Genomic DNA, 24,851 nt, shown 5'->3' on the forward strand with positions numbered 1-24,851 from the left:
ATGTTTTGGGGTCTCAGCGGATGTCCTCAGGTGGGTGCGAGGTTTCATCAATACCTCAATGCAATTATGATTTTTACTTTTGATCCGTATGAAACTGCTCCCGATCCGGAAATAAACACAATCACGGGTTCGGCAGAAACATTCGCTGGTTTGATAATATCTCAATACAGTTGTGATTTCGAGTTTCCACCCGAACGACTCTGCTTTTATCCATTCTAAGATGGGTGGGAGGTTTTTATAAAATTCTCAATATAATTGTGATTTTAATTTTCCATCCGTACGAATTGTTTTGTATCAGCTTGTTCTTGCCAACAGATTTGTTTGTATTGGGTGTCACTTGAGAATGGTGTCTATATTCATTTACCTCATGGCTCATGAGTGTTTTTCTAAATTATTATTAATGGCATAGTATTAATTTGTGGTTGGAATGATGTTGTTTGGAATGAAAATATAGAGCCAACAGGCATCCATTATGGAGATTGTGTCTCCTAAAGAATGCCCAATGGGGGTAGAAAAATTAATTTTTCTGCCTGGCCGAGTTTCCCCCTCCTGCACAGTGGACCTGTGAAGAGGTTTCCTTGTTTCAGGACTTGGTGAAGGTTTGCCAGTTTTTCCTCTTCTTCTTTTTCTTTCTTAGCCCCTAACCTAAAATGGTTTTATGCCATGTTTGGGGTAATTTCCATTAAAAAAAATAATAATAATAAAATACCACACATACATAAAAATAATCTGTGTAAGTTTCAATCTGATATCTTGAAAAATTCCTCAGGTTTGGCAATAATAAAATCACAAAAAAAATCCCATTTCATTATAATGGCATGAAATTGTTGTCATGGACACCGTTTTCTCTTTGCCACGTGGGACTTTTTCTATTCCATGTGAGACTTTTCCTTATGCTACGAACCAAGATGAGCATAACTGAGAAAAAAAGAAAGAGATATTCAATTAATTAATTATATTTTGTGCCATCTAAGCTTGTTGCTGAGATGATTTACCAATTCGGGGGGGGGGGGGGGGTTTGATTTTGACTGATGAACCAAAAGTGTTATTGCAGAAGGCCCTCAGACAGAAGGTCTAACGGGGATTAGGGGTTCGAATGGGGTCTATAGGGTTTACAGGGTCTGAGGGTCCTAAAAGGACACTGGGGTCTAAAAGAATCCTTGGGGTCTTAAAGGGTCTAAAGGGTCTTGAGGGGTCTGAGAGGTCTTCAGGCTGTAAACAGCCTTCAAGGGTCGTAGGGTTATAAAGGGTCTTAGGGTTATACAGGGTCTTAAAGTGTGTTTATGAGTTTGCACCTATTGGCTTCTTCATGATTACAAAATAGAGCCTGAACTGTAACTACTTCAATGTGATTCCTTTCTCTACCAACTGCTTGAAAGAGGTGGCACTCTTCTTCACAAGTCACATACAGTGGGCATCTTCCTAGATCTTGAGCATACATCAGGTATTGTCATTGTTTCAGGAGAAAGAGTGTGAGTTCTCTCTTGAATTCTGGACTGCATTTTGACTTCATGAACCGATTATCGACTTTTTGATTTTCGGTGAAAATGGTCGACGTCAATGACCCTGCTGTGGCATATCGATGACATTCTCTTTCAATGTTCTTTATTCAAATGAAAGGGTATGTGTGAACAATCCAGTCGACTTGGGAAAACACTCCAGAATTTCTTACAACAGTCCTGATAAGCTGAGCCAAGTCCTTGCAGGTCATGTTGCTATTTACTTTCAAAGTATGTAGGATTTCCATGGCATCTACAATCCATGTGCTGTCTTGTGGTGCGACATCTATGGTTTCATCTTCTTTTTCCAATTCCTTCAAAAGTGTGGCCTTTATAGTCTTTACTAAGTTTCCTTCTGGTGTTGCAACTGAATGAGGAAGTGGGCCCAAGGAGGACTGAAAATAGTTCAGACAAGGACACATACCAGCTCTGACCAATGACCTGCATAAAGCGGCCAAATTGCTATCGGGTTGTTATAACACAGACAATTGTTGACTTTCCTTTGACTTTTTCTTTTCATACAGCTTTGCAAAGGTTTGTAGGTTTAACCTTGAATTAGGGTCAAAGAAGTCCTTATTTTCAGCTGTGTCAAGTCTATTGAGGAAACTGAATTATTGATTGAATTTATAATAATGTAAAAATGCAAAATTAACTTAGTTTCGTGCTTTTGAGAAATAATTTAATAAATATACCTGTTGAGAAAGCTAGTAAAGAGCAGAATACACACATTTATTTGATTTAGTCGGAAACAACCTTGTCTTCTTCTTCTAGCATATGGCAGCTTAGCTGCCAGGGTAGCTATCATTTATTGGAAGCGCGACTGTCGCTGATGCGACTGGTACTCATTTGTGACTCATTTGCTGATGCGACTGTCGCCCCTCTATCAGTACACACTGGTACTCATTTCACCAACCTCGGAAGGATGACAGGCTGAGTCAACCCCCTGGTGTATTAGTTCAGCGGCCAACGGGGCTTGAACTCAGGACCCTAGGATCCCAAGCTGCCACCCTAACCACCAAGCCAACACCAGACTTACAACAACCTTGTAAAACTTTATCTATCTGGTGACCATCTTAGTCAGCAAGGCAAAACATGACTCTCTCCTATCTCCCCCCCCCCCCCCCCACACACACACACCCCTTCCCGGGGCTGTAAACAAACTCCAAAACAAACCAAAACCCCTCTAAGTAGCAAATTTGAAGTCCACAAAGTTCCATCTGAGTCCCTGGTAAAACTGTATATATATATATATATATATATATATATATATATATATATATATATATATATATATATACACATATATACACTCAATATTCTATGTAGAATTAACTCTTCAGCTTGCAACTATGTAGCAAGTTGGGGCCTTCCTTCTGTGCACAGGAGTGTCTTATATTTTATTGAATAAACAGCTTGTATTGAATTATAGTTTCCTATTCTTGTGCCAAAAATTGCTCCCACACTATCACTGGTGGATTCCATGAAGGCAGATTCTCCTTTGCTGTACGTCTCCATCAAATCATCTGTGATGATCCTAGAACTCAGGAAGACACTCCAGTGCACACTCTAAAGATATTGAATCAAGCAAAATTGGGTGTTACTTGAGGCTGCATGACCGACAAATATCAGTTTTCGGCAAATTAAATGAGTATAAGTATTTGAAATGTTTTTATCAAAAAAAATCAACGTTTTTTTTTTTAAACATAAATATCGAGTAAACTGTAATTTGTCGATTCAGTACCTTACTGTGTTTGATGCCATTTTATTTCAAGTGTCATTGTGCATGTGTGCCAGTTTTTATGATTGGTCAATCAATGGCATTCATGAACTCAACAATGAAATACAGGAAATGATAGTAAACAGCTCCAGAGGTAATCAGATCGAGTCGACACGATAGTTAACTTTGTATCGATCCTTGGTTACATTTTCAGCACAAACACACTTGAGGAAGAGAGAAGAAAATTCACATGATTTGTATCGTAGAAATTCTGCCATTGTCGCTTTGTATCAGATTAGGATGTGGTGAACATCATCACAGGTTGATGCAATTTCAAACACTGGAGAAAAAGTATTCTCACCTGAAAGCCCAGGAGCTCCTGCTCCAACATCATGGTTCCTGTATCTGCCTGCAAGCTCATTAGCATAACCTTGCCAGTGTGTCGAAACCGAGGTGCTCCCGCAGCAATGAGCCTCCTGCTCCTCAAATGTACACTGCTCAATGCATAGCCTGCACTCCCACAGGCATCAGAACACAAGTCCCTACGCTTTGCCAAGAATAACGACTAACCTTATCTTATACTTGTAATTAGATGTACCGAATAAAAATTAAAATAATCCTCTCGGAGTTTATTGTTCGATACAGTAGTTTCATTACATACATACACTTATAATGTTGGACAATTCCTTATTGATTCTTTCATAATGATCAAGCAACGTTTCCGCAGACAAAAGTTCAAACAAATTAAAAGTTGAATGTTTTGCAGGTTCTGTCTTATGAGTATGAGCAGGTGCCAGAGAAAAGTAAGCTGCCTCTGCTGTATGGTGTTTCAGAAGGAGGAGGTATATGTGCTTTGGTTTTCAGATGGCATGGCTTGAGAACTTATCGATTTCCTTGATGCCAAGTGTGATTCTGTCATAATATATTGTTATGGAAATGGCTCTTAGTAGGCTACTAAAGATAGGATTAGCTCAGATCCCCCATTAAATGCATGTTTAGCTAGGCTGTTCGGTAAAATGGACGTTACATGTGTGTCGGGAGATGTAGGATGCATGTTTATTGTTCGTACAGTGGTAGTGTGCCGAGGGCTTCTTCTTCCTCCCCTCTCCGGACGATAGGCCCTGCCCAGTCGGCTGAGGGGGAGTGGCCTGGAGAGGGAGGTGGAGCTGGGGGGAGGAGTTTGTCGGCTTCGTAAAAGGGGGAGGAGCCAGTGGCTCACGAGCGAGCAAACGAAAAAGAAACGGTGGTGAAACTGTGAGCGCCATGGTGGCGCCGATCGGCTGTACACGGGACAGCTGTGTCTGTTTTTCGTGAGGAACGAGTCGAAAGAAAGGCAGGGAAGGCAACAGAGAAACCACGAGTGTCGAGTCGCGATCTGCTGGATGAGCAGGGGCTCCGAGGCGAGCGAGAAAAGGAAAGGCAGTGGTGAATCAGCTAGGAGAGAAAACTGAACCTGAGGGTCGAGTCTGCCATTGGCCGAGAAAGAAAAGGTGGAACTGAGAAACGACTGGTGGGAGTCGTGATCTGCTGTGTAGGGGACGGCTGTGTCTGTCTGCGATCTGCTTCATGAAGGAGGCAGGAGAAACGACTAGAGGCTGCCTGCACGTCGAGTGGGCGATCGACTTTCATGAGAAGGTCCTCGACACGTTTGTCGATCCGCCTGCCGGAGCCCAAGCACCTCGATTTGGCCTTGTCTGGTGAACAGGCCAGGCCTGGACTTGTATGCTGGACCTTGAGAGAAACCAGCTGGGACCCATCGTCGATCTCACGGTCTTGTGCCGTCGACATAATGTGGGGTCAGAGCGCGCGGAGACCGCGCACGCGGTGCCTTGAGAAGAAAGAGTACGGCGCCGCCATCTTGCCACGCGGCGTGTTCGAGCTTGGGGGCTCGAATCCGTGGACATCCACTTGTTACGAGCGACATTCGTGCTTTTGACACTTTCCTCTCATCCATGAAACATCACCAAGTACTCTGTTTTGTCTGCATACTGTCTGTCTGTCTTGTCTGCATGTTGTTTAAGGCATATCTCAGTAGGGACCCCCTCAAAACCTGTAATCCGTAGTTCCCTCATTAAGAACGGGTTATAGATTAATTAAAACATTGTCGTGAATGCTTTGCTTGTGTTGTGTTCCCTGATGTGTCCCCAATAAATCTGGTTGATTCGGATTAAGTTGCCACTATGGATTAATTTGTGTCGCGTCGAAGAACGATCCGTTCGATTGGCATATAAAACCAAAATGGTTACAGACTGGCAGAAAACGCTCGGCATCTGACAAAACCAGTCTGTAACCGGGGTTCTATTTCCCCAACTGGTAAGGTCCAGGATTACGTTGGTATCGCGATTGAAGACGCATGACCCGAGACCTGTGCCGAGCCAGCCGGCGTTATAAACCCCAGAGACGGCGGTGGTGAGGGTGGCGCCAAGAGTCGGGTGAGAATCCCGCCACCCCGGATCCGCAACAATATCACAAATTGGGCTTCTGGGCTAAGTGTTAAATTTAAAAGAATTAAACTTAAGATAGTGACTTCCAAGTTTAATACTGACAGGTGAATGGCAACCGCCGGATAACTGCAACAGCAACTGAAGTGGTTTCCAACCACACTGGAGCTAACATTCCAAAGATTAAGTGAAACCGTCATTTTAACTCACACACCGACAACGAGTGGTGAACATTGGTGCATGTTTCGGTGCAGACTGGCACCACCCCAGTTAGAAATGAGGATAATTATTAATTAAATCCCCCAGGTATGTCAATCGAACCTCCAAACGTCATGTGGGAAAATAGCGAGATAACAAGATGCACACAGTCTCTTAACAAATAAGTAATCAATTATAGACACGACACAGATGACACAGAATCCTGTACAAAAACATGTTAAAACAATTATTAAGGACAATGAGAGCTACACAATAAAACTATTCCAACGATGGCGTCACATGCACGCAGTTATTCACACAGGAACTGGGTTATAGTGGAGGGTAGACACAAGATGAACTTAGTCTGCTACAGGATCAGAAAAGAGCTCAGCATAACCAGGCAGGCAAGACTCAGCACACGGCACCGCAGGCAGGTGCAGAAAGCCCAGAATGGAGGAAGGATCCACAGAGGCAAGATCACCAGATCGCAGAGGCATAATCAAGGGTCCGCAGAGGCAAAATCAAGTGACCGCAGAGGCAAAATCAAGGGACCGCAGAGGCAAAATCAAGGGACCGCAGAGGCAAAATCAAGGGACCGCAGAGGCAAAATCAAGGGACCGCAGAGGCAAAATCAAGGGACCGCAGAGGCAAAATCAAGGGACCGCAGAGGTAAAATCAAGGGACCGCAGAGGAAAAATCAAGGGACCGCAGAGGAAAAAATCAAGGGACCGCAGAGGAAAAAATCAAGGGACCGCAGAGGAAAAATCAAGGGACCGCAGAGGCAAAATCAAGGGACCGCAGAGGCAAAATCAAGGGACCGCAGAGGCAAAATCAAGGGACCGCAGAGGCAAAATCAAGGGACCGCAGAGGCAAAATCAAGGGACCGCAGAGGCAAAATCAAGGGACCGCAGAGGCAAAATCAAGGGACCGCAGAGGCAAAATCAAGGGACCGCAGAGGCAGAATCAAGGGACCGCAGGGGCAGAATCAAGGGACCGCAGAGGCAAAATCAAGGGACCGCAGAAGCAAAATCAAGGGACCGCAGAGGCAAAATCAAGGGACCGCAGAGGCAAAATCAAGGGGCCGCAGAGGCAAAATCAAGGGACCGCAGAGGAAAAAAATCAAGGGACCGCAGAGGCAAAATCAAGGGACCGCAGAGGCAAAATCAAGGGACCGCAGAGGCAAAATCAAGGGACCGCAGAGGCAAAATCAAGGGACCGCAGAGGTAGAATCAAGGGACCGCAGAGGCAAAATCAAGGGACCGCAGAGGCAAAATCAAGAGACCGCAGAGGCAGAATCAAGGGACCGCAGAGGCAGAATCAAGGGACCGCAGAGGCAGAATCAAGGGACCGCAGAGGCAGAATCAAGGGACCGCAGAGGCAGAATCAAGGGACCGGAGAGGAAGAATCAAGGGACCGCAGAGGCAGAATCAAGGGACCGCAGAGGCAGAATCAAGGGACCGCAGAGGCAGAATCGAGGGACCGCAGAGGCAGAATCGAGGGACCGCAGAGGCAGAATCGAGGGACCGCAGAGGCAGAATCGAGGGACCGCAGAGGCAGAATCGAGGGACCGCAGAGGCAGAATCGAGGGACCGCAGAGGCAGAATCGAGGGACCGCAGAGGCAGAATCGAGGGACCGCAGAGGCAGAATCGAGGGACCGCAGAGGAAGAATCAAGGGACCGCAGAGGAAGAATCAAGGGACCGCAGAGGCAGAATCAAGGGACCGCAGAGGCAGAATCAAGGGACCGCAGAGGCAGAATCAAGGGACCGCAGAGGCAGAATCAAGGGACCGCAGAGGCAGAATCAAGGGACCGCAGAGGCAAAATCAAGGGACCGCAGAGGCAAAATCAAGGGACCGCAGAGGCAAAATCAAGGGACCGCAGAGGCAAAATCAAGGGACCGCAGAGGCAAAATCAAGGGACCGCAGAGGCAAAATCAAGGGACCGCAGAGGCAGAATCAAGGGACCGCAGAGGCAAAAATCAAGGGACCGCAGGGGCAGAATCAAGGGACCACAGAGGCAAAATCAAGGGACCGCATAAGCAAAATCAAGGGACCGCAGAGGCAAAATCAAGGGACCGCAGAGGCAAAATCAAGGGGCCGCAGAGGCAAAATCAAGGGACCGCAGAGGAAAAAATCAAGGGACCGCAGAGGCAAAATCAAGGGACCGCAGAGGCAAAATCAAGGGACCGCAGAGGCAAAATCAAGGGACCGCAGAGGCAAAATCAAGGGACCGCAGAGGTAGAATCAAGGGACCGCAGAGGCAAAATCAAGGGACCGCAGAGGCAAAATCAAGAGACCGCAGAGGCAGAATCAAGGGACCGCAGAGGCAGAATCAAGGGACCGCAGAGGCAGAATCAAGGGACCGCAGAGGCAGAATCAAGGGACCGCAGAGGCAGAATCAAGGGACCGGAGAGGAAGAATCAAGGGACCGCAGAGGCAGAATCAAGGGACCGCAGAGGCAGAATCAAGGGACCGCAGAGGCAGAATCGAGGGACCGCAGAGGCAGAATCGAGGGACCGCAGAGGCAGAATCGAGGGACCGCAGAGGCAGAATCGAGGGACCGCAGAGGCAGAATCGAGGGACCGCAGAGGCAGAATCGAGGGACCGCAGAGGCAGAATCGAGGGACCGCAGAGGAAGAATCAAGGGACCGCAGAGGAAGAATCAAGGGACCGCAGAGGCAGAATCAAGGGACCGCAGAGGCAGAATCAAGGGACCGCAGAGGCAGAATCAAGGGACCGCAGAGGCAGAATCAAGGGACCGCAGAGGCAAAATCAAGGGACCGCAGAGGCAAAATCAAGGGACCGCAGAGGCAAAATCAAGGGACCGCAGAGGCAAAATCAAGGGACCGCAGAGGCAGAATCAAGGGACCGCAGAGGAAAAATCAAGGGACCGCAGAGGAAGAATCAAGGGACCGCAGAGGAAGAATCAAGGGACCGCACAGGCAGAATCAAGGGACCGCAGAGGCAGAATCAAGGGACCTCAGAGGCAGAATCAAGGGACCGCAGAGGCAGAATCAAGGGACCGCAGAGGCAGAATCAAGGGACCGCAGAGGCAGAATCAAGGGACCGCAGAGGCAGAATCAAGGGACCGCAGAGGCAGAATCAAGGGACCGCAGAGGCAGAATCAAGGGACCGCAGAGGCAGAATCAAGGGACCGCAGAGGCAGAATCAAGGGACCGCAGAGGCAGAATCAAGGGACCGCAGAGGCAGAATCAAGGGACCGCAGAGGCAGAATCAAGGGACCGCAGAGGCAGAATCAAGGGACCGCAGAGGCAGAATCAAGGGACCGCAGAGGCAGAATCAAGGGACCGCAGAGGCAGAATCAAGGGACTGCAGAGGAAGAATCAAGGGACGCAGAGGCAGAATCAAGGGACCGGAGAGGCAAAATCAAGGGACTGGAGGCCGTTGCCTGAATGACTGCAGGACAGACAGACTCAATACAGAACCAGGACAGATGGGAGCTGTCGGCTGCCAAAACAGTAAGACACCTTATCCTCAATATAATTACTTAATATCGAGTTCGACTAGAGAGATCAGAGAACATGATACCCAGTGCAGTGTTCAAGTCCTTAAGTACAGTACAGTAATATTCAATAATTTAAGTCCAGTCCGAATTACAGTACTGGACTTAAATTTTGAGAAAACAATGATTTTAACTATTGTTTAAAAAAAAATCTGAAAGTTTAGTGCTTATGAAGTAGACCAGAAACAATCCCGAATACCACCTTTATACACCACCCCATTGAACCTTTATTTAAATTGAAGTACTGTCCTGCAAAACTGTAGTTTCTTGTATGTATTATGACAGATGATTTGTGTACAACAGTGCTTGAATGTGTAATTAAATTAAAGTAAAATAGAAGTCGTACAAATAAATGAAATATGGGTTTTACAACCATTTTCTGCAGCGTCTTATTACACCGCCCGATCTAACACATTACATTAGTTATTTGTGCCTGTCGTATGTGTCCATTATGACGTCCTTAACAACAGTATGCTTTCTGTTTGTAACTATTTCCAATTTGGTTTGACTGCCAGGCAGGCAGAGTAAAAAATATTATCTCACTCCTCTCTACGCATGTGCGATCGAGACAAATCCAGAGATAAAGTACGTTAAAACGAAAGACTTGTCTTCCTATTCAAGATCCAATTCATGTGCAAAAAATAACATTCGATTTAAATAACTTGTTCCTCAATCATAAATTGACGATCATAAAAACTTATCAGACAGACGGACAGACGTGAACCAATTGCTTAACCCTGCTCTTTGCTTCACGTGCACAGGATAAAAAGTTATAAGAACAACCAAGCACAAATGGTGTGTTAGGTCTTACACTAACTACTGCTTCCTATGTACCTCACAGATGTTACAAGACTTCTTTTTTTTCTTTCTATGAGCAGAGCTCATCAAATAGGGTAGGAGAGCTGACAGTGGACAAACATCAAGGGGATGAATGAACATGATAAGAGGAAAGGGAGGAGGAGAGGGAACCCTGAAAATAGCAAGTAAGATGGTTGGGTTAGGAAACATTAATGGGCATAATCAAGATCATGGGCCAACATTGAGGATGACATGAAATGACATTGCACTGCTTGCTTTAAGCCCCGGAGGGAAGAGTGAAAGAGAACAGTCTCTGGAAGGTGGTTCTGTAGATGGGAGAAGTGAGGAATAAAAAGAGTTGAGGTATGCAGTCAGCATTGATTTTGGAAGTTTAACCAGTAGCAGGTTACTGGAAGAAGGCATGCATCCTGGAGTAGATTGGAAGGGTCAGGGGACTGAGAAAGCAGAGGGGGCAATATTGGAGACTGGAGTGTGGAAACAGAGACCACGGACTTGCTTGCAATGTGCAGGAAACAGACCCTGTGCTTCAGCCTCATCAGGAGAGATTCTAATAATTTTGAGAGCTATAGAGTCCACAGAATCCAGGATAGACAGATGTGGTGCTGGGATGCCAGCTCATAGTTGTGACTGGTACTCTATTGAGCTATGGACAAAGGTGTTGTAGAATGTGAATAATATTTGCTTTTCCAACAAAAGCCCTGGATCGACAGAGTATGCCCAATGTGCGGCTGCCTTTTGAGGCCAGCTTTGCCGTCCAGCCCAGGAAAGGTCATGGCTGATGGTGAAGCCTGGAAATTCAAGAGACTGAACCTCTTCCAATAAATGACCAAGAAATCAGAAAGATGGGCCATTTTATGATCCTTCCAGATTGATAGGGTGTGATTGCAAGATTGTCCAGGATTACAGGACATATTCAATATATCAGATCATAGTCTATTCATCTCCAGATCAGCAGGGAGAGATGCAACTGCTGTCTGCCTAGCAGAGACACAATACTTTAAATTTCTTCCAATTGCAGCAATTGTTTAAAAAAATTACAATGCACATTATTGGGCAACCTTCCCCTGCCATTTATTTATTGGATTGGACGAGACACATTATTAAATAACACCGTTATTTTTGCAAGTGGACTGGCTCGGCTTTTTGGACTGTGCATGTCGAAGGTATGAGATTGGCCATTGTGCAGGGAAAATTTTCACGATCATGATTGCGAGGACTATCAGCTTGGCTCTTCTTGACATGGAATCACAAGTGTGCCATTCGGACCATTGGAGTTGTCTTGAAACTTTCCCTGGCAGAGTCAATTGGACCTCTGGAAGTGTGCCACACCACAGGCTCTCCACAATATTGAACTCGAATGACGCTCAGTAGAGCGCATACCTCCGCCAAGTAATGCCTGATCCACGAGACCATGTTGGGCCCAATACATTTTTGAAATATCACACTACACAGTACTATATCCTTTATGGCCATATTTCTCTCTCAATGATGAAGAATCACTTAAAAAAAATTATTGTATCCAGATCCAGATTCCAATCTTAACCAAAATTGAATCAATTCTTCCTTGTCACACAACCTGTCCACCAAGTTTCGTCCGAAACCATCCACAACTTTTTGAGATATTGTGCTACATATCGTTTTTGGCCGTATCTCTCGATGGTGAAGAATCACTTTAGATTTTGGTGAAGATCCGGATCTGGATACTTGAATTTTTTAATCAGTTCGTCCTTGTCACACACCGAACCTGTCCACAATTTTCATCCAGATCCGTCCACAACAAGATATCCTGCACTCAAATAAACAGACAGAAAGGGGTGAAAACTTAACCTCATTCACCTTCGGTGGCGGAGGTAATAAGGGAAGGTTGCCCGAGACATGACATTTGAACTGCAATTGGAAGAAATACAAAAGTAATCAACGGAGAAGTTGAAATATTCTGAAGTTCATTAATTTATATTTTAAAATTTATTCCATTAGCAGGAACTGTTAAATAAACATTGCAATGTCCCATCTTGGCACCAAGTCACATTTTGGGCAACCTCTCCCTGCAACACTATATAGCAATATTATTATTATGGTATTGTTATTATTGTTCCAAACTTGTTATCGTCATTTTTACAATACTAGTATCACAATTAATTATTCATTATTATTATTATTAGACGGTGTTGGACGGAGTCCAAAACGGAGGCTGATGGATTTGGTCTCGACTTTCGTGTCCGTGCATGCGTGCGTCCGCAATCATAATCTCTGACATGTATGGACTGATTTTATTCATACTGGGCAAAAAGACAAAACATGATGGTACACATATGCACGTAATCCCCCCCCCACCCCAAGTTCAGATCCAAGATGGCCGACCGGCAGCCATTTTAGTGATTAAAAAAACCTGATGTTGAACACGTCCTCAACCATTTCTCGTACTTGCATTTACCAATGTTGTTCAAACTTGACACACAGATAAAGAATGATGGCTTACGTAAGCACATCATTTTTATTTTTTTTTGAGATCAAATCCAAGATGACCAACTGGTGACCATTTTCCTATTTAAATGTGTCCCCAACCATTTTTCAGACATGCATGGTCCGATTTTATTCAAACTTGGCAGAGCACAGTACATGATGGCAAACATGGGTACCTCACTTTATTTTGCGATTTGATCAAAGATGGCCAACTGGGACACTGGCAGCCATTGTAGATATTAAAAAAAACCGGGGTCGAACACATCCTCAACCATTTCTCAGACATGCATTTGCCGATTTGTTCAAACTTGGCACACAGATCATAAATGATGGCTAACATATTCATGTCATTTTTTTCAAGATCAGGTTCAAGATGGCGGACTGGCAGCCATTTTAGTTGTAAACAAGCTCAAATGAGCTAAGATCCTCGTCCTCTTAATGATGACGTCATAAAACGAATATTACGTCATTGTGATGTATCAGGTTTGCAATAAATTATCTGTGCTAATGCCCGGCTTGATTCCCGCAAACAAAATTCAAACAGCTTGCCCAGTTTCAGAGATAATTGTATAGGTGATTTCTATTAGCAGCGATATTATGACGTCAACTTTTTTTCTAGGAAGAATTTCCAAAATCGGAGATAGTTACTGCCTGCGCGTGGGCTTTCTGCATATACATGGCAAGTTTCACAAAGATCCGATGAAAACTCTGGGTTGTGAAACAAAAAAAAATGTCAAAAAATAGGAATGATGTCATAAAAATTGATATGACGTCAGAGTGATGTATCATATGTGCGGTAATTCATCTCTGCTAATGCCCTGTTCGATTCCCGCCAACAGAATTCAAAAAGCTTGCCTAGTTTCGGAGATAATTTTTTTAGGCGATTTCCATTAGCTTGAGATATTTTGACGTCAAAACTTTTTTTCTAGGAGGAATTTTAAAAATCGGAGATCGTTACTGTCTGTGCAGGGTATTTTTACATATATATGCCAAGTTTCAGGAAGTTTTGATGAAAACTGTAGGCTGTGAAACAATGAAACAAAAAACAAAAAATGTCAAAAAATAGGAATGACATCATAAAAATCGATATGCCGTCATAGTGATGCATCATCTGTGCGGTAATTCATCTCTGCTCATGCCCTGTTCGATTCCCGCAAACAGAATTCAAAAAGCTTGCCTAGTTTCGGAGATAATTTTTTAGGCGATTTCCATTAGCGGAGATATTTTGACGTTATAACTTTTTTTCTAGGAGGAATTTTCAAAATCGGAGATCGTCACTGTCTGCGCAGGGTATTTTTACATATATATGCCAAGTTTCAGGAACTTTCGATGAAAACTGTAGGCTGTGAAACAAAAAAGTCCACAAAAAGAACAACGTGAGTAAGACTTAGAGATCCTCCACAAGGATCTAAAAACACCCCCGATGTTGAACATGTCCTCAACCATTTCTCAGACATGCATTTACTGTTGTTGTTCAAACTTGGCAGACAAATAAAGAATGATGGTTTACATATGCACATCATTTTTTTCGAGATCACATCCAAGATGGCCCACAGGCAGCCATTTTCCGACTTGAATGTGTCCCCAAATATTTCTCAGATATGCATGATCCGATTTTGTTCAAACTTGACACAAGCACAGTACTGTACACGATGGCAAACACGTGCACCTCACTTTATTTTGCGATCTGATCAAAGATGGCCAACTGGTAGACTGGTGACCATTTTAGTTGTACATAAATATGGGCTAGCCCTTTAACGCCGTCCAGCAAAATTACTAAAACAATGGGGGCTATGACATTTTATGTCTTTTTTACTTGTTATTATTATTATAGTTCTTACCAATGTAGCTGTCTGATGCCTCTTGGTACGTGGCCTTTCGATTCTTCATTTTCACATCACGTATCGAAGTGACAAGTTTCCCATTGGCTTGTCGCAGCACTGCTCCTGTCCAATCATACATGCCTGGTGCTCCAAACAATGTGACATCCTGAAAAAATATTCCAGCAGGTGGAATGCAAATAATGATCATAAAAACAACATGCCATTTAAATCCAGGAATAAAACATCTTCTGGTTGCCATATTCTATCAGTCCTCTCATTGTTAATTACTGCTGCTATCTTCAGTGATTTGAATCACAAAAATCTTGGATTTCAACTATTGGTGCTGCATCCTACGAGGGCCGATCATTAAATACGTGCTATATTTTTCGCAAAGCTATATTTTTTCCATGGCAATTTTTCCGACATTATCTGAAACTGTTGGAGGAGATATCTTGCTGTTGGAGAGATATACATACTGTCGCGAATTCGCGCCCACCAGCATGCGATCGGCCACGTGACTCGAATTGCGGCACGTCGCCCACCGGACGGACAATTCTGTCGTGACCCTCTCGGACTAACGCCGGGAGCTAGTCACGGGTGGGCCTTTCGGCCTCACCACGATCGTGTCAATTGGCCACCCGCGTGGGATAGGGTTGTTCGCCAAACTCGACCTACCTAAGTACCCACGCGGATGGTAAACTGGGCAATCGCACCTCGCCGCAGGTCGACTCTGGACACGGGCCGCTAAAGCGGTCCGCTCCGTACTATCGGGATAACCGAGCGGTGTTATCGTCGGCCTCGACAGTTCCAATTACTTATCGGGCGTATTAAGCCCACTACGAACCCTTTATGTGAAGCAAGATGGAGATTCAACAAAGGGAAGGACGCAGCGAAACGGGGAACAAGTTCACACAAGCACTTTATTCACACGACACACGGAGAGCACACATATACAGCCAAACAGGATCAGAATGCTCATAAAACAATGCAAGAAGAAAACAATTAAAGCAACGACGACGCAGAGCTACAACCGACTAAGACCGACACACGGCAACACTTATACAGTTTTACTTCACAAGACACGGCGCCACAAGTTCCAGAAAAAAAAAACCCCGAAAATAAATGGTGACTTCCCTTTTGGGCCGTCGAGTCCCTCTCCTACGTCTGTCAACGTGGTCCCGCCTGGAACCGACTCCGTGCCCTGGCGTGGTAGGCGAGTCCTCTCCTGCGTGCCTCGTGCCTGCACGTGTTGGCCACTCGACGCCACGGACCGAGTGTTCGGCGCTATCCCAGCGTGGATGGGGGGGGGGAAACGTGGATGCTCGAAGTCGGGAGAGGGGAATGGCGGACGCTCCTTCCCGCCAGCGGGGTCTTGCAACTGCCCCACAAAAGACCAGGCCAGCGGCCACCAGACGATCGAGCCGGAAGACGAGAGCGAGAGCAACCACAAAGCAAGAATATCCACCGAGCAAGAGCATCCACAAAACTGCTTCGCCCATCTCCGACTTTTATATGGCGGAGCTCTGCCCTGTTGCTCCGCCCCGTTCTTTGCTCCACCCCACTTCGAGGCGCTTCGAGAAAGGTCTCGAAGAGGGGCGTTCCTCCTCCCTGGCCGAGTCACACCGCGCATCCACCAATCGGGTGCCAGCTGCCCTCCCCTCGCTTCTCCTCCCTCGCACCAAGCGCAGAGAAGAATGGCGCGAAAAGCCACCGAGCCCCTTGTTGGTTTTTGTTTGAAATAAAATATAGAAAAAGAAAAACGACTGACTGAAAGCGTCGCAGCCCGAATGAATCACATTTATTCCCTCTAAACAACGGGTTTGGGGCTAACTACACATGTACTTAAGAGATACCTCACCTACTGGACCTGGATGGTGGTTTGCGAATTTCCACAGCCGTAACAATACATATCATATTTACTTTTGAGGATAAGGATATTCAGAAAAAATGAATACATTAACAATTTAGGATTCATAAACTGGATATAAAAGCGATTGTACCACCATGAGCTGTGTGTTCAGATGGGAATGTCAAACAAGTCAACCTCTTCACTGAACAATCAAATTATTTTACTTCTCTGCTTCTATGTCAGCAATGAGGTTTATCATCAACCCTCGTACCTCTATAGTATTTACGCACCAATTGATTGTGAAATAGTTGATAAGAGCCTTTACCCAAAAAGTAATGTAAGCATTCAAAGCTTCTAAATGACATAATTTCCAAAATAATCTCTTTCAAGATAATTACAATTTAATTTGGCAATTGAAACTACAGTGAAGTCGAAGGAGTGCCATCGCAAATCCCCACGCTTCCCACCTAAAGCAAAGTTGAAAGATGGCAAAAAACTCCACCAGGAATGACTCAATATCAAATTTTGAGTTTAAAATATTTATTCCTGTTTTGACCCCTGTTATCCTCAGTTCCCACCCCCGGGGCATAAGCTGGGGGTCAAATTCAAAAAATTGTTACATATTTCATGCATCTTCCAATGTTGATTGCATATTCAAAGTATCATTTAAAAATGTTTTAAAATGTGCAGGTAATTATTCGGTATTTAACCTTTTGACCCTGCCCCAGGGGTGGGGCCAAAAATGACCCTGCTCTTGTACCTTATTGCCATGTGATTATCATAACTACCAAGTTTGGTGAATTTCTGCACCACCGTTTAGAAGGATGCCTGGTGTTGGCTTAATGGTTAGGGTGATGGGCTTGGGATCCTAGGATCCTGAGTTCAAATCCCCCTCGGTTGTTGAATTAATACCAGGTGGGATTGACTCTGCCTGTCATCCTTCCGAGATTGACAAAATGAGTGCCAGCTTGCTGGTATCCTGTGTCAGAGTGGCAACCCATCCAGTATTGTGCCCAATAGCCTAGGAGACAACTTCGGCAGCACCAACGCTCTGCACAGAGTATGGTCCCAATGGATGGATGATTTAGTAGTGGGGGATCTTAGTGCACAAAACCAACCCAAGTGTGCACATCCGGATAAAAGTGTGAATTTTGGCTCACAAGTAGTTTAGACCTTGACAATCAAAAAAAATTGATGGAAGCACTTTGACACACCCCTTTTATGGCCGCCATCTTGGATTTCAAGATGGCCACCATTGAAAACCTATTTTATTATATATCTCCGAAATTAAACCAGCTGGAGAGTTCATTTCAGTGGCTACACCCACATTTATGGGGTCTAGGAATCGTATGGAATAACTCTGAAAGGGCTCAGGTGGCAGCCATCTTGAATAAGTTGAAAATTCAAAATGGCCGCCATTCGCGACTAACTTTTAATGATATGTTGATAACCAAACAGGCTAGGAAGATAAAATTGGTGTCTACACCCATATTTGTTGGGTCCAGGAATGTGATGAAGTCAATTTTAAATAGCTCAGGTGGCAGCCATGTTGAATTTCTAAAATGGCTGCCATTAGCAACATAATTCAATGAAACCCCAATACCTGAACAAGCTAGGAAAATCAATCTCGTATCATCATGTATATTTGTTCTGTCAAGGAATCAAAACAAATTTAAAAAGCTGATTGATTGTTATACAGTTTTGTATAGGAAATCAAGATGGCAGCTACATGTGCCATAATTTTAATGATATGTCAAATATACAAGCTAGTCAGGTCAATGAATGAAAAAATGCCTGGCATGATAACATTTCACTGACTATTTACAATATCAAAGACAACTGACATTCCCAACTTAAAACATCTATGTCTGCAAAAGGTAATGATGTACCTTACATCAATCTGCTTTAACACCGGGTTTTTAGATTCAGTATCAATGGAGCACATTCAAGTTTGACAACTATTCGAATGATTGATCGGCTATCATTTGCACAACATTTTGAATAGTCGGGCGGCTATATTGACCGACTCTGGTCGGCTGAATCATCCTTGACAAAGAGATGCAGTTACAACAAATGTCAACTACCATTATTGATGCAACCACCTTGGCATCGGCAGAGGAGTGTACATGGCAGACTTGCTCTTGAACATTTGCAGTTGCCCCTGCAAACTTTAGTGCACCCACAATTAAAAAGCAGTGCACATGCTTTACTTGCATCTGGTAGTACAGTCCAGAGTGGAGCATACACGTTGCTCTTTTCATCCTTCACCCACCCCCAGTCTGAGGCATCAGGTAAGTCCTGCTGTGGTTCGAGACAATGATTCCAGATGTGAGACGCTTGGTAAAGGGCACGGAAAGCATGCTGCAGTAGTGCCTGTTGGGTAGGTGGGATGGTATCAAGTGTTCGAGTTCCTTGGGAAAAAAGGCTCCCGACGAGCAACATTGACACGAGAAGCATTTGATGTCTTGGCATACATCAAGATCGTGAACCTTTCCAAGAGCTCCATGTGGATACTATCAATGCTTAGCTCCTCTGGATGAGCCATCAGCACAGTTAGGGTATCTGTGATCTGCAGGAAGGCCTCCCGTGTTGCCCATGCAGTTCGCTTTCCAATACCGAAGAAGGGTGAGGTGGTATCACACCCTGTATAGGCATGGAACAGAGGCAAAGTGTGGCATTTCTGTGGTCATAGATTTTGAGCGACTGTGTGCACTGGAATAAACTGATGATTCTTTCCGGTACCAAAGTCTATGCAAAGTTCCTGGAGTCCAAGTCTTTCAAATATGCCAATGGTGATAACAACCACATCACTGTCAACAGTACGAACCATCACCTTGGAATTCCCTTCACGTGAAGAATCACTAAAGGCCCAGTCACACCTTGACGTTTTAGCCAGCTTATGCCGATTTTTGCAAAAATGTGTAAAACGCTGGTACACGTCGAATACGTTGTGGGTACGTTTTGTATATGTTAAGACCACGCTGAAAAACACTGCCATAAGTGCTGGTATGCTGGTTTTAAACGTTGAACTTTTGGGATTTCCTTAAATTTTTTCATGCTTGAAATTTTACGACGTATGCCGGCGTATGACTCACACGTTCTGCTACGCTGGCCATAAGTTGTAGGCACGTTATGCGATCGTTGACACACGTTGAAACACGTTACTTGTAAGTTACTCATAAGTCGAAACACGTGGAGGTAATGTTTAGCGTACCCAAAACTTATTTCTAACCTATGAGTAACGTTTTGTAAGCACGCTACACGAACGTTGTTCACACTTTGCAACACGTTACTTGAAAGTACTACTACTACTACTACTACTACTACTACTACTACTACCAACCAACATCGACATCACTAAATTCTCTCGAACTACTACTTCTACTTCTACTACTAATAACATCGACATCATTAAATTCTCTCAAACTACTACTACTACTACTACTACCAACATCAACATCACTAAATTCTCTCGAACTACTACTACTACTACTACTACCAACATCAACATCACTAAATTCTCTCGAACTACTACTACTACTACTACTAATAACATCGACATCACTAAATTCTCTCGAACTACTACTACTAATAACATCGACATCACTAAATTCTCTCGAACTACTACTACTACTACTGCTGCTGCTACTGCCAGTGACATTGACATCTACTCAACATGGAGTCAGGAACACTGACGGGTTCCTCTTGTGAAGCCCATTTGTATATACCAATTCCACTAAACACTGCCAATACGCCATTATACGGTAGCTGTAAGTTAGAAACACGTTCAGTAAGTTCTGTGGTCGTCGGGAAGACGTCAATCAAATTCGTCTGCATACGCCAATGTGCGTTTGAGATACGTTACACATAGGTTCAAAGCACACTACTCATAGGTTCAAAGCACGCTACTAATATGTTCAAAGCACGTTAGTCGTAAGTTAAAAATTAAGTTTCGGGTATGCTAAACAGTACCTCGACGTGTTTTGACTTATGAGTAACTTACAAGTAACGTGTGGCCGACCTGTGTAAACGATTGCGGAGCGTGCCGAGAACTTACGCCAGCGTATGCGGAACTTGTGAGCCATACGTCGAGTACATCGTAAAATTTTCAGCATGCTTGAAATTTCACGACGTACTAGACGTACCACGTAATATGCCAGCGGACTTCATTGTTTTTCATCGTGCTGCTAACGTATACACAACTTACCTATACCGTATTCGATGTGTCCCAGCGTTTTAGACACATTTTTCATAGGTCGGCATACGCTGGCTAAATCATCAAGGTGTGACTGCGATGTTGACACTTCCAATTTTCAGGCGGTTATGATTTAAATCGGCTAGCGGCAGGTTTTTAACAGAGAACGCCACGAGTTCGTCGCGATACGTGCAGCGTACAATGACTAAGTTAAAGTATCGTTGGGCATAGTTTGTGAACGCCGACAAGAGGGTAAGCATTCGTTGGTATAAGTTATCTTTAACACAACGAAACGTTCTGTGCCCCTTACTAATATGTTATGCATACGACCAACACGTTATGAATACGACCAAAATTTTAAAAAACCTCAAAACTTCAGCGTACGCCAACGTTTTACGTGCATTTTTATACGTTGCCATTCCTGGCTAAAACGTCAAGGTGTGACTGGGCCTTAACATGAAGGAACATTCTTCCATCTGCTTCGTGGTGGTTGCAAGGTGAAATATTCTGTAGGTCACTCTGTAATCTGTCAGCAGTGTCACTCACCAACACTCTGTCATCCTTTGTGGCATATAAATGTATCCCAGGCATAGTTGCAGATGCATGTTTGACTTCATCGCTTCAATATTGAAACAGGCCAACTTTGTTTTCACTGTTTTGTAGAAAATGCTTCCAACTGGATGGAACTGGAGTTGTACCTTTTAAAACAGTGCGGGCAACCTTTGATCCAGATCCTCGCTTTTCTTGGGTTTTCAGCTTGAGACTATCTTCTGGATATGTGTCCCAAACCAAGTCCAATCTCCTCACATTGCCTTGTGCTGAAGATGAGAGGTAGGGTATGAAGTGGCAGGTGACATAATCATCATATGTCTTTGCCTTGGTTGGTAGCACCATGTCAACTACTGCTGCACCATCTAGAACTTTAGCTGTCACATCAGGACCCACAGAAACCTTTGGAATCTTCAGACATTCCAGAATATCAGATTTCTTGCCAGCTAAATACCTAAAGAACTCATCAAGGTCACTATCTGGTCTTGACTGCACAGAGAGAAACAGCTGTGTCACAAGTGAAGCATCATGCTTGAGCATAGAAACTTTGCTCTCCTTTTTCTTCGGTTCCTCTGGCTTAGCAAAGGTAGGGACGAAGTTCCTCTTGATTGTGTCTGTTAGAGGAACAGAACAATTTCCAAGGCAGTCTCTGACATAGCTCTCATGCAGTTCTTTCCCTTTCCCAATGGCATTTATGAAAGCCTCTGATAAATCTGCACTCATGACTTCCCTTGTATCCATGGTCATGAGGTCAGGACCACTTTCGTCCAGGAAAGGGTTTCCTTGAGCCCTCATGACTTCAAGCAGAGAAAGAACATCTTTCTGATTGTACTTTGCAAATGCAGCCATTTTGAATTTTTAAGAAAGTCAATGTGACTTTAAGCAGAGTTCTTTAAAATTTACATCATTATATTCTTGGATTCAATTAATATGAATGATACCAAATTTATCCTCCTAACCTGTTCGGTGATCAAGATAAGATAAGCGAATTGCTCAGGCATTGAGATGTGATTGTATTATGTTGCTAATGGCAGCCTTTTTTTTAGAAATTCAATACAGCTGCCATCTGAGCTATTGAAAATTGACTTCATCACATTCCTGGACCCAACAAATATGGGTGGACCCACCAACACCAATTTTATCTTCCTAGCTTGTTTGGTTATCAAGATATCATTAAAAGTTAGTCACGAATGGCAGCCATTTTGAATTTTCGACTTATTCAAGATGGCTGCCACCTGAGCCCTTTCAGTGTTAGTCCATATGATTCCTAGACCCAATAAATGTGGGTGTAGCCACTGAAATGAACTCTCTAGCTGGTTTAGTTTCAGAGATATAGAATAAAATAGGTTTTCGATGGTGGCCATCTTGAAATCCAAGATGGCGGCCATAAAAGGGGTGTGTCAAAGTGCTTCCATCAATTTTTTTGATTGTCAAGGTCTAAACTACTTGTGTGCCAAAATTCACACTTTTATCCGGATGTGCACACTTCTGCACCAAGATCCCCCACTATAGGAGGAGATAGCGTGAAGGATGAACGGATGGATGGAGCAGATTACATTACCCCTCTGATTTTTTCAAAAAGTGTGGGGATAATTAAGGGCTGCCATGATGTGTGCCTTGTGCATTTGAGGCTGTAGTAGTGATTGATTTGTACCTTAGAGATATGCAAACCAAGCCCAGGTTCTGCCAGCTCCGTTATGAATGATGTTCCGTTACTGCTTTCTCCTGAAACAAAACAGGACTCTGGTTCGAAGGTCAGCCAGTTTTACAACACTGAGAAGCACATGCATGTGTAACGTTTATAATTCATTTTATCATGGAAAATATCATTATTTTAATTCAGTTGCATTGTTTATAAAGCAGCACATGATTATATACTAATTATTTTTGGCAATTTGTAAATTCAGGATTTCAAGGACAGCTTAGAAGTATGCACACTCACCTCGGAACCGTCTCACCTGGATTTGAATCTCAAGCCAGTTATAAACTGTCGTCCTAGTGTTTCGCAGGCAGTGCAATTCATAATATTGTGCATTCCACGTCCATTTGATGAACGTTAACGTGTGAGTGTATCATCTACTAGCATTAGTTGGCGAACGTTAAATATCCTATTCTGTCTGTGAAAAGTAATCACCTGCACCCTAAACAAATTTCGAATTATTGTCAGCTTCAGTCGAATGTCAGGCCTGGCCTGGTTGGTGAAAGACTAGGGCCAAATGATCCCTGGCTGACCCAACAATAGGTGTTGAATAATTGGGGTCGTAGTAGTAATAGGAGATTAAACCGCTTTAATTCATGTCGGAAATTCTAAATGAGCTTAAACCATTTAATAATATTCCATCACAATGATTTTAAAAGAAACTTCAATAATATTAAAACTCCCCAAAGTTATACAAACATGTTTCAATACAGTTTTGAATGAAGTCACAACTTTCAAGTCTGCAACTTATCTCATGGGTCTTAATAAAATAAACCATTAGAATACGTATTGGTATCAAAGTCTGTTGTATTCACGTTCGGAGCAGGCTCTGCTGTCCTGATGAATGCACGAGTGAGCACAAATTGATATTCAACTTTGTGCGCTTCAACGCATTATGTCGATCCTTTATCTCATAGCAGGTTTATGGCATGCAATGACACTGCATTCTATACAAGGAGTGACAAAAAACTAAGATAAAGGAAGAGGCCATCTGACTCATCATTCCTGTAACTAGATGTTAATAAAGCTAGTGAAATATAACATAAACATGTAGATAAATATAATATATTTGTGTGTTAAAGAAAAATATTTGTGTGTTAAAGATTACTACTATGATATATTTAACTAGATGATTATAAAGCTAGTGAAATATAATATAAACATCCTAATTTTAAAAATAATATAAACATCGAGATAAATATAATATATTTGTGTGTTAAAGAGAAATATTTATGTGTTAAAGATTACTAATATGATATATTTAACTTGATGATTATAAAGCGAGTGAAATATAATATAAACATCCTAATTTTAAAAATAATATAAACATCGAGATAAATATAATATATTTGTGTGTTAAAGATAAATATTTATGTGTTAAAGATTACTAATATGATATATTTAACTTGATGATTATAACGCTAGTGAAATATAATATAAACATGTTGATAAATATAATATATTTGTGTGTTAAAGATAAAGATTAATGTGTTAAAGATTACTAATATAATATATTTAACTCTATGTTTATAAAGCTAGTGAAATAAATAAGCATCCAGGTAAATATAATATATTTGTGTGTTAAAGATAAATATTTATGTGTTAAAGATACTTATATGATATGTTTAACGAGATGTTTATAAAACGAGTGAAATATAATATAAACTTCCGAAATTTAAATATAATATAAACATCTAAATAAATATAATATATTTAGGTGTTAAACATAAAGATTTATGTGTTAAAGATTACTAATATAATGTATTTAACTAGATGTTCATAAAGCAAGTCAAATATAATATAAACATCCGATGTTAAATGTAATATAACCATCCAGTTAAATATAACATTATTAAGTGTTAAAGATTATTAAATATAATATATTTAACTCGATGTTTATAAAGCTAGTTAAATACCCACATAATATGACCATCTAGTGAAATACTACATATTTAACTAGATGTATATAAAGCTAGTTAAATGTAATGTAAACATCCGATGTTTATATTATATTTAACTAGCAAAGGTAGACCCATCCCCAGTGATGGGAAAAGTATAAGTTAATTTATCAATTAAA

General features: G+C 42.8%; 1 protein-coding gene across 7 annotated transcripts in view; it reads right to left on the minus strand.

The window, feature by feature from the left end:
- The window catches only part of ITGAM (integrin subunit alpha M), a 160,860-nt gene that overhangs the window by 24,021 nt on the left and 111,988 nt on the right, over positions 1-24,851 (minus strand). For all 7 annotated transcript variants that reach the window (XM_085883953.1, XM_085883954.1, XM_085883952.1 and 4 more), the window contains 3 exons: positions 22,730-22,800; positions 14,501-14,648; positions 3,578-3,726 (listed from right to left, as the gene is read on the minus strand). In XM_085883953.1, coding sequence (XP_085740079.1) covers positions 3,578-3,726; positions 14,501-14,648; positions 22,730-22,800 — 368 coding nt within the window. The remainder of the gene's footprint in view (positions 1-3,577; positions 3,727-14,500; positions 14,649-22,729; positions 22,801-24,851) is intronic.

This window comes from Eptatretus burgeri, chromosome 6 (genome assembly GCF_056783735.1).
Source record: "Eptatretus burgeri isolate ZD-2024b chromosome 6, Ebu_testis_v1, whole genome shotgun sequence".
In the NCBI taxonomy this organism is placed as follows: Eukaryota; Metazoa; Chordata; class Myxini; order Myxiniformes; family Myxinidae; genus Eptatretus; species Eptatretus burgeri.